This window comes from Gopherus evgoodei, chromosome 12 (genome assembly GCF_007399415.2).
Source record: "Gopherus evgoodei ecotype Sinaloan lineage chromosome 12, rGopEvg1_v1.p, whole genome shotgun sequence".
In the NCBI taxonomy this organism is placed as follows: Eukaryota; Metazoa; Chordata; order Testudines; family Testudinidae; genus Gopherus; species Gopherus evgoodei.
This window is the reverse complement of record NC_044333.1, coordinates 17,054,562-17,068,288: the sequence shown is the minus strand read 5'-3', so window position 1 is coordinate 17,068,288 and position 13,727 is coordinate 17,054,562. Positions and strand designations below refer to the sequence as shown.

The following is a 13,727-nucleotide window of genomic DNA, read 5'->3' as shown; positions in this document are numbered from 1 at the left end:
TGTTTCTTTCACCAACAGAAATTGGTCTAGTAAAAGATGTTACCACCTTGTCTCCCTTAGTATATTTTAGACATTTAAAACATGATTAATCTGATGTTATTGTATTTTAATTTTTATCTTCCTCCTGCTTAAGAGAATTCAGTGAGCTGTTTTCCTTATTTTACTTTTTATTGAGGTTTTTCCAATCATATACTTTTAAACGCCCACCAAACCAAGTGTCAGTACATATTTTAACTTTCTGTTTTTATGTTCTCTTGCAATTACAGTGATATTGACTTAGTTGTGTTTGGAAAATGGGAGACTTTGCCTCTGTGGACCCTGGAAGAGGCTCTTAGAAAGCACAATGTAGCAGATGAAGGTTCAGTAAAGGTTCTAGACAAAGCAACTGTAAGTCTTTTTCCGGTTTAATATCTTCAAGTATACTTCTGCTTTGTAAAATAGTATAGTTTTACTCAGATTTTGCTTTGTGATGTTCAGAATCAAATCTGCTTATTTAGTGACAATTTTATTACTCATAATGTATCTTGTAATTTGTTTAATCTATGGACAGATTTGCTGTGATATTTGTGGATTTGTCTAAACTGCACTGCAAACCTGGGTTTGTGGACCCAACCTTGAGGAGTTGGTGTTTGAGCCTGGTCTTAAACTTCCATGCTGAATTGTAAACCTGGGCTTACAGTTACTAGACTTGGGTCTCGCATCCATACTTCACTATACAGACCTTCTGACTCTGTCTGTGACTTGAGCTGCATCCACACTGCAGAACGACAGAGCTTGGACCCCAAACCACAGCAAAACTTGGGCTCTGACCCATCCCTTTAGCAGGGTCCTAGAACCTGGCTTCTGAGTGCTTGCTGGCCCAACTCAGACTGATTTCTATGTGGATGTAAAGGGGGCTTGGGCTCAAACCTGAGTGGGAGCCCAGAATTAGTGTGCAGTGTAAACCTACACAGTGTGTCTCTTTCCTCTTCTCAGGGCTGGTCTACACTAGCGGAGGGGATTGATCTAAGATGCACAACTTCAGCTATGTGAATAACGTAGCTGAAGTTGAAGTATCTTAGATCGAATTACCTGCCTTCCTCACGGCGCGGGATCGACGTCCACAGCTCCCCCTGTCGACTCCGCTACCGCCACTCGCTCCGGTGGAGTTCCGGAGTCGACAGGAGCACGCTCGGGGATCGATATATCGCGTCTAGATGAAATTTGATATAGCGATCCCCGAGAAATCGATTGCTACCCGCCGATACGGCGGGTAGTGAAGACGTAGCCTCATGAAGAATGTTTGCTTGAAATTGGAGATCCTTAATTGTTGTGCATTTGTTGCCCTCTTCTCACAAAAAATTTATACTGTTTTGACTTCAAACTACTGTATATACTTGTTCATAAGTCGACATTTTTAGTGTAAAAGGGAAGCCCCAGAGAAGAGGGTCGGCTTTTGAACGGGTATAGAGAGGGAGAAGTGGGACCCAACCCTCCCCACAACAGAGCCAGCAAAGCCAGAAGGGAAGAGGCAGGGCCAGAGTCTCTCCGCTTCTGGCCATGCTGCTCTTCCCCCAGCCTCCAAAGCAGCTGCAGCTCCTGGGCTGGCAGGCTGCAGCCATGCCGCTCTGCCCTCTCTTTCCCCCCAGCCCCCCACCAGGCTGAGCAGAGAGAGCAAGGAGAGGCAGCAGAGCCAGAAGGGAAGAGGCGGGGCAAGTGTGTGTCTCTGCTTCTGGCCACGCTTCTCTTCCCCCCCAGCCTCCAAAGCAGCTGCAGCTTTGGGGCTGGCAGGCTGTAACCATGCTGCTCGTACTTCCCCCTCCCCCCAGAGCAGGCTGTGGCTGTGCCACCTGGCCCACCAGAGTACGCTGCCAGAGCAACTCCAGCTAGGCCACAGACATCCTCCCCTGGCCCTCTCCAGATAAGGTGGGAAGGGATGGAATGGGTAAGGTGTGGGGGTCCCAGGCTAGAGGTGGGGTCATGGGGGGTGCATCATAGGGGGTTACTCCCCTGACTACTGGCTTCTCCCCCCAAAAAGATTTCCCCACCAGTTGCTATCCCTGCCCGTCAGGGTAAGCAGCAGGCACACCAGGACACTTTGCTTACTTAGGTTTACCTCTGTGCCTGCAGATGCTCGAGGTAAACAAACCATCTTGGCCTGCCAGCAGCTTATCCTGATGGCCCAGGAGCCAAAGTTTGCCAACCTCTGAATTATAGGGTAGGCTTATGAACGGGTCATAATAAATTTTCCCTTTTTACTTATCCATCTTGGGAGGGTCGGCTTATAAACAAACCGGCTTATGATTTGAGTATATACGGTACTCACTTTTCAGCATTTTAAAATGTTTAAGAACAGTGTTATGCATAACAGATTTTACATTGAAAATAGTTTCAATATGAGTTAAAAATCATTCCCAATTCAATTAAATGTATAAAAAAGGGGTAGATCTATAAATTCACAGCGCTCCTGCAATCTTTCTCTCCTCTTTCTCTCTCCCTTCCTGCCTTCACAAATCTATAAAACAGTTCAAATTTGCTAGTGTAGGTATTTGCACATCATCTTTTAGTAATGAAGCTAAATATATCTTGGAAACTTTTCCCTTTCAAATAGTTAAATATTAACTTTTTCTTGCTCTTTTGTCAGGTACCTATTATTAAACTGACAGATTCCTTCACTGAAGTAAAAGTCGATATCAGCTTTAATGTACAGAATGGGGTTAAAGCAGCCCAACTCATCAGAGATTTTATCAAGGTTAGATAATGCTTTATGCTAGCATTATGGAGTTGTAATTGATAGTTCACTTTATAATAATGGGGTAAAGTAAAATTCAGAATCAAATATTCAAACACTCTGCTACTTTATCCTTTGTCAGTCTGAAACCAAACTATTGCCACTCTTAAGGCTCAAAAAAAGTGATGAACATGTTGCTATCTAAACAATCTGAAATTAAATATTCATGGAAAGTATACGGAGAAATTCTAATTATATGTTTGCAAGAGAAGGTGCATTAGCATCAGTATTAAATGTTGTCTTACTGAGTTCAGTTTCTTTATTGCTCGTACAGCAGATAACCAGACTTTATTAATCAAAGATAGATCAGCATAATATAGAGAAGTTTATACATTACCAATTGCAGCAGTTACATCTTCACTCTGTTCTAAATTATGAGCTTAACTGTGCTCATATTTTTTTCCCTTTGTTTACAACAGATTGGAGACACCTTTTTCTTTTTCTAGGTTTGTACGTATTTCAGATATTGGTAGACAGTGGAGTACAAGTAGCCTTAGACCACTGAGACATTGACAGTAACTCTACCCAGTACACTGTTCATGCTCAACAAAATTTATCAGAGCACATTTCTTGCTTCTGATGGATTCTGCATGTACAAAGAAAAAAGTTTACAACAATTTGACTGGTAGTGAATTTCCACAGTAAAGCTTAGCATGAGTACAAGGCATTCTGGTAATATAGTTCATAATTATATAGCTTCACCTACATAAAAAGTATTCTGGAAATTATGATATTGGCTAACTATCTTTACTACTTTAGTTATTCGTGCCTGCAATGATTAGTACCAGAGGTTGGTGCAGAAAGCCAAAATAATTGTCAGGCTTGTATAGTATTTAATTGAAAAATGACATATTAAGTCATGAAAATGATGAGAACAAATCTATTGCAGTTATTTTTGTTTTTTGACTTAGTCTACAGAGTCTAACTGTCTGGTAGGTTTAATAGCTTTGTGTATTAAAACCTTGTGCAGAATCTTTGAACTTACTTCCTTTCCCCTTTCTCTTGTTCAGACCTTTAGACATACATGGTAAGCCTCTTTTGGTAAAGCCAAAAATATATATACTATGTCTGTTCTATGTAGATACACAGAGAGATACATTTCAGTCTCATTTAGTGTTGGCTGTTCCTTCTGTAACGGTAACTGCTTTATTATATTTTCTTTATTTTATCAAAACTTGTTAACCATGGTCAACAGTTGAAATGGATACTTCTACAGAGACTGACTTGTATGCAGTGTTGTAGCCATGCTGGTCCCAAGGTATTAGGGAGACAAGGTGGGCGAGGTAATATCTTTTATTGAACCTACTACTGTTGGTGAGAAAGATAAGCTTTTGAACTTATTCCTGTGTAAGCTTCAAAGACTCTCTCTGTCACCAACAGAAGTTGGTCCAATAATAGATATTACCTCACCCACCTAGTCTCTTAACTATTTGAATAGTTATAACCTCAGAGCAAAATTCTTAGACCTTTTGACTCAGTAAAGCTTTTTACATGAGTAAGGCAAGCAGGATTTAACCCTTAATGTTAAAAATTGATAATATAGTTCTGCTGTAGTAACATCAGGTTGTGAGCCAAATTTTCAGACGTCAGGGGTTTCAATAGCAGATGAGAATGTTAGCATTATTTTTCGCTTGCGAAGGCTCCAATTTTGCGCTTAACTCTGAGGCATGTGAGTAGCCCCATTGGCTTCCACGAGACTATTCCACTTACTGAAGTTGTGCATATGTGTTACAAGATAGGGTCCTTGTCTTTAAATACATTTCTGTGCTCTTCCTCTAGTTTAAATACCTGTTCCAAAACTGTTCATGATCTTCCACCAGAAGAATTATTTTTTGAGTACAGTATTTGTCCACATGGATCACACTCTTAAGGATGCATGTGCCCCAGGAGAACAAGATTGGATTATTTTGGCCAGCTGTGTCAACTGGGGTTGTACCTGTCTCCTACACATCCTCATACTCCACTCCACTCAAGGGCCTAGCTGCCTCTCAGGTTCTTCTTAATTCCTGTGACAGAATGATGGATCTTAGCTGTGTCCATTTAGAACCCTGTAGCTCTCCTCCATTAGAGTTAGGATTATTTAGCCTGTTGGCAAAAAATATTAAATAATAATTAGAAAATATGAGCATCCTCTGTACTGAGGCATCGACTTCATGGATGAAGCAAAATCTGGGCTTTAAGTCCTGCCCTTCCTGTGAGTTGGCTATGTCCAAATGAGTGGGCATCCTAAATACCTCTTTTTGCCTTAGAGAAGACCACGATCCTGACAAGTGTTCCATCTATAGATCTTTCTTCAAATTAGAATCCTGAGATGCTCACCTGAAATTATTTCTACAGAGCAATCAATGAAGGCATTTCTGACGCAGAGAATCATGAGTCAGATTGTGGTTCTGCTGCTCATAAACAGCATTTGACCTGTTCTCCAGGAAGCCAGGGTGACATCTCAGGTAACTGGGTCTCCACAGCTACCAGAAGACCTCCTGCCTTGTCTCTAGGGACCAAACAATCAGTATAGGCCTCAAGGAGTCAGTCAGATTCTCCCGCTGATCATGGCAGAAAGGGGCATAGTTCTAAGGCCACAGCACAGAACACTTTCCCTGGTACTGTCAAAGAGGAAACGAGAGAGTTGGCATACTTGTCACTCTGCCACTGCTCTTCCTTCAAAGCCTGATCCACACTGCAGATCAGATTTACTGCCTGGTGTATGCTCTTTTGCATGCGACTCATCAGTGTGAATCTTCACAGTATCACTTTCCTCCATACGTGCAGTCTCGGTACAGTGTACATTTATAGTTTCTAGAGACTTAGCTGTTAGGGTGTAACTACAATTTTCTGTTCTCAACCTGACTCAGATAACATCTATAAGGCCTGTATCTGGGCTGTAAGTTGAAGGTTATGGAACATCAGCCTCTTTTGGTACAGATAACCATATCTCATGAAAGATCATCCCAGGCTCTTCAAAATCCTACTCTTCAGAGGTTAGCCCCTCTATTCATCTGCTTCCTCTTCATCAGGATATATCAGGAGCTCTTTTCCCGGGGTTAAGATTCTCTTTCCTGGGTTAGTTCATGAGTGGGAGCTAGAGGAGGAGATTTCAGGACACGCTTCTACCCACTGTAAGAAACATGAATGAAGAAGGGTTCAGTTCCCTAAATCTCTCCAACTTGGTCTCACATGCTATACTACTGTGGTGTGCAGATCTGGCCCTATTAGCCACCATAGAATTATCAGACTGTTATTGGGACCCTGATCATCAAGACCCCTTTCACCTAGAAATATACTGCCTCATTCTGCTGGGCCTCCTAGAATAACACCAGTACTTCAATGGGGTCAAGTTCACAAGCTGGAGCAAGACATTCGGAGTAGTGGTGATCATCAAGAGGAATAGGCAGACCCTTCTGTACCTGTGTTGATTTATTCATCCTTACTGGATGAAGCAGTTGATCCCTTTGTCCCATCCACTGTTGATGATTTTAAGGCCTAATGTAGTGTGTTGCAGACACCTTGTTGTCAGAAGTTGTCCAAGAAAGTTCACAAACTGTTTGGTATCTTGCACTCTGTGGCTCCAAGTAGACTAGTGATGCCCATGAATGAGGGCATCCTTGAAATGGCCAAGGAACTGTGGTAGGCCTCAGCCACTTCTAAAAGACAAATGGTCTTTATCAAGTCCCTTCAAAGGGATTCAAGTATTTTTACACCCATCCAATTCCAGGATCCTTTGGTAATGGCTGCAGAAAAACAAAACGTGGCTGTCCTAATTTATTTGAGTAATGAAGATCCAAGAAACTGGACCTGGTTGGAAGAAAGATGTACTTTTTTGCTAGCCTCCAAGTTAGAAAGCAATTGGGTCAGATCTTCCGGTTCCTGGACAGACTTCCACAGGATTCCGTATACATGGACTTCATTTTTTGAGGGTCAGCTGATTGCCAAGTTTGTGTTGCAAACAGCATTAGATGTTTTAGATGCAGCTGCAAGGACCGTGACTCTTTCTATCACCATGCACAGGTCGCTATGACTGCAATCATTGGGCATACCAAATGAAGTTGAGCCTTCACAATTGAGGACCTGCCATCGGAAGATCATGGCTTTTTTTAATGTCAAGACAGAGGAAGCACTCCACTCATTCAAAGACTTTAGAACAACACTTCAGTCCCTGCGTCTCTAGATTCCAGCTCAGAGAAGGAGACAAGGTAGACATCAAACCTTACCTATGCAAACACCAGCCTCCTTGTACTATTACCAGGAACAATCCTTAGACTCTCCTAAGAAAAGACCATGCTACTGACCTCCTCTACTATTACAGGTCACACAGTATCTAGCCAGAAGCTGCAAGTTTGACACTATAGTCAAGAGTTTTGGACTGATCTATGTGAGGTATACTTCTCTGTCCTCCATTTGGCAACCATCTTTCTTTATTTTTGGAGGCTTGGGATGAAATCACTACAGACTGCTGGATCCTGGAACTCATCAAAAGCTATTGGTTCCAGTCTCAGTCCTTAACATCTTTTCACCTTCTAGCCCTGTCCCTCCTCGGGGACCCCTCTCATGAGATACTGCTGAAAGAAAAGGTGGACTACTTTCTACAGATTGGTGCAATGGAGAAGGTACCTCCTTATGCTGACAAGGGAAGGAGAATGATGTCTCACTTAGACTTCAGGTGGATGACTGTATTCATCTGTTTGGTTGAAGATGATCATTCTAGCTTCTGTAATACATACCAGTCTGGAGGATCTAGACAGGGTGAGATTTGACCTGCAAGATGCCTACTTCCATGTGTCTATTCAGCCCACAGAAAGTACCTCTAATTCATGGTTGGAAATGGGCACTACAGGTACAGAATACTATCATTTGGACTTTCCACAGCACCGACAATCGTTACCAAATGCCTCTAGCTAGTGGCAGCCTATTTATGAAGACAGAGCCTCCACATTTATCCAGAACTTGATAATTGGCTGATTTGGGCCAGTAGATCACCAGAGAGTACAAATTCTCTACCTCTTCTCATTAGTCCTCAAGATCAATTAGTGTGTTCTCATGCCCACTCAAACAATGACATTCATAGGAGCAGTTTTTTACTCCACATCAGTGAGAGCTTATCTCCTGCTGGGGAGATTTTGCACCATAGTGTATTTCATTTCAAATTTGTACAGTCAGCTGAGAACTATAGAGAAGGACTCTTGGGTTGTTGAACCACATGGCGTCCTCACACTTGTGATACTGTATTCCAGATTTTGCCCTCTGTCTCTTCAATGGTAGTTATAATCAACCTGGCACTTACAGCATGAATGTTCAGGTTGTAGGTCCCTTAGAAGTCCTGTCTTCTCTGCACTGGTGGAAAGACCTGCAAAAATCCTAGGAAGACATGATATCCATGTTCCCACCTCCCACCAAAATTCTGTTAACAGATGGTTCTAAACAAGACTGGAGGAACTCCTTGACAGACTTCAGACACAAGGTTGGTGATCTCCAACAAACTCATCTATACATGGACTGGAATTCGATATCTTTAGCATGCAGATCTTTCCTGCTACCATTCAAGTCCTGATGGACTACAGTGACACAGTATGTCAACAGAAAGGGTAGAGTGACATCATCTGTTCTCTAAGAACAGGCAGTTTCATCTACAGGACTGGTGCATACAACACTACATCAGTCGCAAAGCTCTACACTGCAAGGTATTCAGAGCAATCTGGCGGACTGTTTTACAAGTCATGAGTAGACTTTCAAAGACCTGGTCTTCAATCAAGTTTTCCTCAAATGAGGTTTCCAACCACAGACCTGTTTGCCACCAACTTGAATAAGAAATGCTTCGCATTTTTTCTCCCAAGGACGCATGAACCCAGGATCCCTTTTGGATGCATTCCTGATCCAGTGGAACGGACACTTGATGTATGCCTTCCTGCTAATCCCATTAGTCTCCAGAAGAGTAAGATGGGACAATAGCTGGCTAATACTGATAGTACCAGCATAAGTACATCAGTTCTGGTACTCCGATCATACACATGGACCCCTGTGTATGATCTGACAGAACGGAGCCACTCCATAGAGGTACAAGATATTTTGATTCAAAGCATAAAGGCTTCTACAAGACAAATGTATAGTTCCAAATGGAAACTCTTTTCACTCTGGGATGTTCAGCATGATCTTCAATCCGCATCTATTCCTGTTATTGACTAGTTACCCTTGAAACATTTGGGACATTCAGTCAGTTTGGTTAGGATTCATATCTGCTTGTCACTCTCCAGTATATTCTGATATCCATCTATGTCTAAGTTCTTAAAAAGATGTGATCCACACATTTCCCCCAGTAATGGCTTTTCCCCTTCCTGGGACCTAAATATTGTATTCCTGGACCTAATTAATTGCCCCCTGACCCCTTTGAACCTTTAGCTTCATACTCTTTATGCCACCCTTCTATGAAGACAGCATTTTTAGTAGCTGTTGCCTCTGCTCAAAGGGTGAGTGAGATTCAGGTGTTAATGGTAGAACCTCCTTATACTATATTTCACAAAGACAAGGTAACTCTCAGACCTCACCAAATGTGGTCTCAGACTTACACTTGAATCAATATATGAACCTTCCAGTGTGTCTCCCCTCCCAGCTAAAAAACAAAAACTCATTAAACTCATGAAGGTGCAAAACTTGATGTGCTCTGTCTTGAGGGCCCTCTCCAACTACCTCTGTAGAACAAAGCCTTTCTGCAAGTCACCTAGACTATTTGTAGCACCGGGAGACAAGACTGGAGGGTGGACTGTTATGACACAGAGACTTTCATGAAATAGGTATTGGATGGCATTAACATCTCCTATGAACTAAATTAATTAGCTCCATCCTCTCATATTAAAGTAAACTCTACTAGGACCCATATTATCTCCTTGGCATGCTTGAGGAATGTCCTTATATAAAAAATTTTCAGGGCAGCAATTTGGAACTTTAGTACATACTTCTGTCCAGCACTACTCACTAGTTGCAGGTACTAGATTTGATGCCTGCTGTGCTGGGGGGAGCCCTGCAGTCTATTTAGATAAGACCCTTGAAACCCAGATCTGTAGAGAGAGAACTGGTAGCCAGAAACCAGAGTGGGATCCCTGCAGAAGAACACATTCTAAGAACCAATCACTGTAAGGTAAGTCACTGTACTTTCTGAAATAGTTTGTAGATTTAATGACTTTGTATTTAATAGGTACTTCAGTCGCTACTCCAAAGGTGTTAAGTTATAAGTGTCTGCAGGATCGAGGCTTCAGTTTGTTTTGGATATCACTGAGAAGTGGGGAGCTGTGTTACCTGTTAAGTGTCCTGCTACACGTCGGACAGACTTTCCCTTAGTTCTCAGTGCAAATTTGTCTAATCTTGTAAGAAAAGTAGTATGGCTGTTTGTTTGATTCAAACAAAACCAGCTCATTTCCTCTTTACTGCTGTATTTATTGAAATAGATATTAGTAATGGAAGACCACTGCCCCTCATTAATTTAAATGCAAAAACTGTTTTGTCCATAAACCAAACTACGTTAAGTCCACCTCTTCTCTGTTATATGTCCAAAAAATGCCAGTAGATGTCTTTTGGCCGTCACTTGACCATTTTATATAGTGAGTCACTGTTTATATGTTTATCTTGGTCTCAATGTTTATGAACAGCCAATTTCAGTGTAGTTTTCACAGCAAATGTGTACATATGTATAATATTAGCCTAACATCTGTGTTACTCTTTTCCAGAAATATCCTGTATTACCATATCTAGTTTTAGTATTAAAACAGTTCCTGTTACAGAGGGACCTTAATGAAGTATTCACAGGTGGAATTGGTTCTTATAGTCTTTTTTTAATGGCTGTCAGCTTCCTCCAGGTAAGTTAAATGGAAAACTATTGGTGCTATTAGGGCAAAAAGCTTTGTTTGTTGTTAAGTTACTTAAGCATTTTAACTTAAAATTAATTTTTGTTTTACATTTTCCCTCAAATTTATAGTATGGTTCTACTCTGAAAAATGACTATAAAAATGGCATCATGCATTGCAGATCTGCCACTCAGTGACTTGCAGATTAAATTTGCTCAGTTTAGAAGTAGGGAGCTGCCAGAGCCTCTCTCTGCTGCCGCCGGAGTCTTTAGCTGCAAGCAGGGGAAGACTCTGACAGATCCACCCTGCTGGAGTCTGTCCCTGCTGCAGGGAGCTGACAGATCCTTTCCCCGCTCCTGGAGTCTTTCCTTGTGATGGAGAAAGACTCTAGCAGTGGGGAGACAGTGGGACAATATGATGCTAAAAATAGCAGTGTGGCCATAGGAGTTGCTGTGTGGGCATATAGAGAATCATATGGGCTATAAACCCTACGGTTCTGGTGTGTGTATATGCTTCTGACTTAAGCAGTGCCTCACAGTCTCCCCTGCTGTTTATACCCATGCTAGGGGGGCATGCAGTGTATGTACTCTACACACCTCTGTAAGGAGTGTGCAGCATAGACATACCCTGAGACAGTAGCTTAAGTGTTGACCATTTCATTTCTCTCTTGAGACTCAAAAGGGAGACAGTTCAGATGGTGGGTTTTTTTGGCATGGAATTCAACCATAAATTTCATTAACATCCATCAAAGGCTAACCATATATCTCACTACAACCCAAAACAAATGACATGGAGAGGGGAAAAATTGTCTTCAGTGGTTTAACAGCCTTGATAACTATGAACCTGAATCAGTCTGTGGTTCATGCAGATTTATGCTTTAAATTAGATGAAAACTCCTAAGGAATAAAGACTACTGTGCCCACCAACAATGCACACTAAATCTGTATTCCATTAAGAGGTTTTGACCATATGACAGCCATGAGTAAAGCACAAGTGGTTTGTCCATGTTAAAACCCCCAAGATCCAATAAAAGTATTAATTGTAAATACTTTAAGTATTTGCAGGATTTATTCTCTTGTCCCCTTCTCTTCCTTTCCTCTATCTTGTCTTCTCTGTACAAGACTTGTGCATGTGTCAGCTGTACATAAAATATGCAGTTATCTAGGATAATCTTGTACTAATGCTTGCATAATGTTATCAAGAGGTTTCAGGTGGCATTTTAATGCTTTGAGTAGAGGAATATTATAATGTCCCAGAATCCCAAAATGGCAATATAGTATTGCTTTTCTAAGTTGCTTCTATATTCCTTTTATTAAAAATAATAATCTCCCCCTTCTGTTATGATTTAATTTCCTATTCATTCCTCCCATTTTTCAATCCTGGGAAGATGTGTTCTTATATTGCAGTGATGATGATGTATCTTCAATTTCCTATAGCCCAAATACTTTTAATCAGATTGAAACTAAAGAATAACATCTTCAAGACTTTAACATTTGATTTCACACCCACAGATAGAAGCACTTTGGTATAGCCATATCGGATATATCATTTATGGTAAACTAGGCTTACCTCCATAAGTGTTATCAATTTTTTTATTTAATTAGAACAGGGTACATAATCAGGTTAACATTTAGCTACAGATATCTTTATAATACCTGTTCATTTTGGGTTATACTTACTCATTATAGAAAATATACAGCATGACACACATGGTTTTGTTTCCGTTGTCTTTGGTTAGTTATCCCAAACACAATTACATGGGATCACCTGTGAGACTAATTTCTAGAGGATTCAGCTAATTGTAATAAAATATTTTTGCACTAATTATATAATGCATAAATATCTGTATAGCAATATTATGGTACTTCTGAGAAATAGTGCAGAAATTTGGAACAGTTAATACAGTATATCACAGTCTTGCTTTCTCATATATCTTTTAACTTTTAACAAATAATATGCTTTAATAGTAAATATATTTTCATATATTCATAGTAGTAGAATAGCTTGATGATCAAGCATTTTCCCAGCAGCTGTGAAATAGTGGTCAACTAAAAGAATATTCTGGATATTAAGCAAATGAGCCGAGCAAGCATATATCGTTTTAAGAACATTTAGTTACTCTCAACCCAGATCTCTCTCTTTTGGTGACTAATGGAATTTTTCTGATCAGTAAAATGCATTGATATCCACTTACGTTTTTACATATTCTAAAAGGCAGCTTCAGCCAGTTACTCGTACTTCAGAATCTGTATACAGTAGTGCATGGCCCATGTTTAGACAGCTGGCCAGGCTAAATTATGCCTGTGTTCCAAGCACAGGTCTGGGAATTGAACTCCAGAGTTGTAATCCATGCTCTGACACACACTTTTCTGGTTGCCTTGGAAATTCACATAGTTTCTGCATTTGTAAAGTTTGGGGAATGCTTGCTTGCCTCACAAGGATGCTGTAAAATGCTTTGATACTGTCAACTATTAAATACTTTAGTCAAGGGACATGATTGTATATAGATAGGAATATGAAAAACATTTGAAGTCTGGAATCATTAAGACAAGAGAAAACAAATTTATTTTTCCTTGTTTAATAGCTACATCCCAGGGAAGATGCCTGCATCCGCAGTGCCAACTATGGTGTTCTTTTAATAGAATTTTTTGAATTATATGGACGTCACTTCAATTACCTGAAGACTGGAATCCGAATAAAGGATGGTGGTTCATATGTGGCTAAAGATGAAGTGCAAAAGAGTATGCTGGATGGCTATAGACCATCGATGCTATATATTGAAGATCCACTACAGCCAGGTATCATAGCTTAATATGCAAAATGTCAAATATGGCATACTGACTAGTGTCAAAAATTTAACCCAAAGGAGTCAAACAGGAAAAGTAATTTCTTTAACTATTTTTTTAAAAAATCCTCATTCAGTTTTTGAAGACTGTGTTTATGAATTCCAAGAGAAAATGCTAATTTTATTTACAAAGTATTCCAGAAATAGGGGTTAGCCTGTCATCTCTATAGAACCAACAGAACGCTATGCATGAGTTAAAGTGACCCAAATACCTAGTGATTTCACTGGGTATTGTTACCACACTGATTTTCCATTAATAGAGTTCAGTTTCTGGTATAATTGA

At 40.5% G+C, this 13,727-nt stretch overlaps 1 protein-coding gene across 2 annotated transcripts in view; it reads left to right on the top strand.

Moving 5' to 3' along the window:
* Positions 1–13,727, top strand: part of TENT4B (terminal nucleotidyltransferase 4B) — a 52,154-nt gene that overhangs the window by 32,125 nt on the left and 6,302 nt on the right. For both annotated transcript variants that reach the window (XM_030582268.1, XM_030582269.1), the window contains 4 exons: positions 267–387; positions 2,624–2,731; positions 10,483–10,611; positions 13,184–13,397. In XM_030582268.1, the coding sequence (XP_030438128.1) occupies positions 267–387; positions 2,624–2,731; positions 10,483–10,611; positions 13,184–13,397 (572 nt within the window). The remainder of the gene's footprint in view (positions 1–266; positions 388–2,623; positions 2,732–10,482; positions 10,612–13,183; positions 13,398–13,727) is intronic.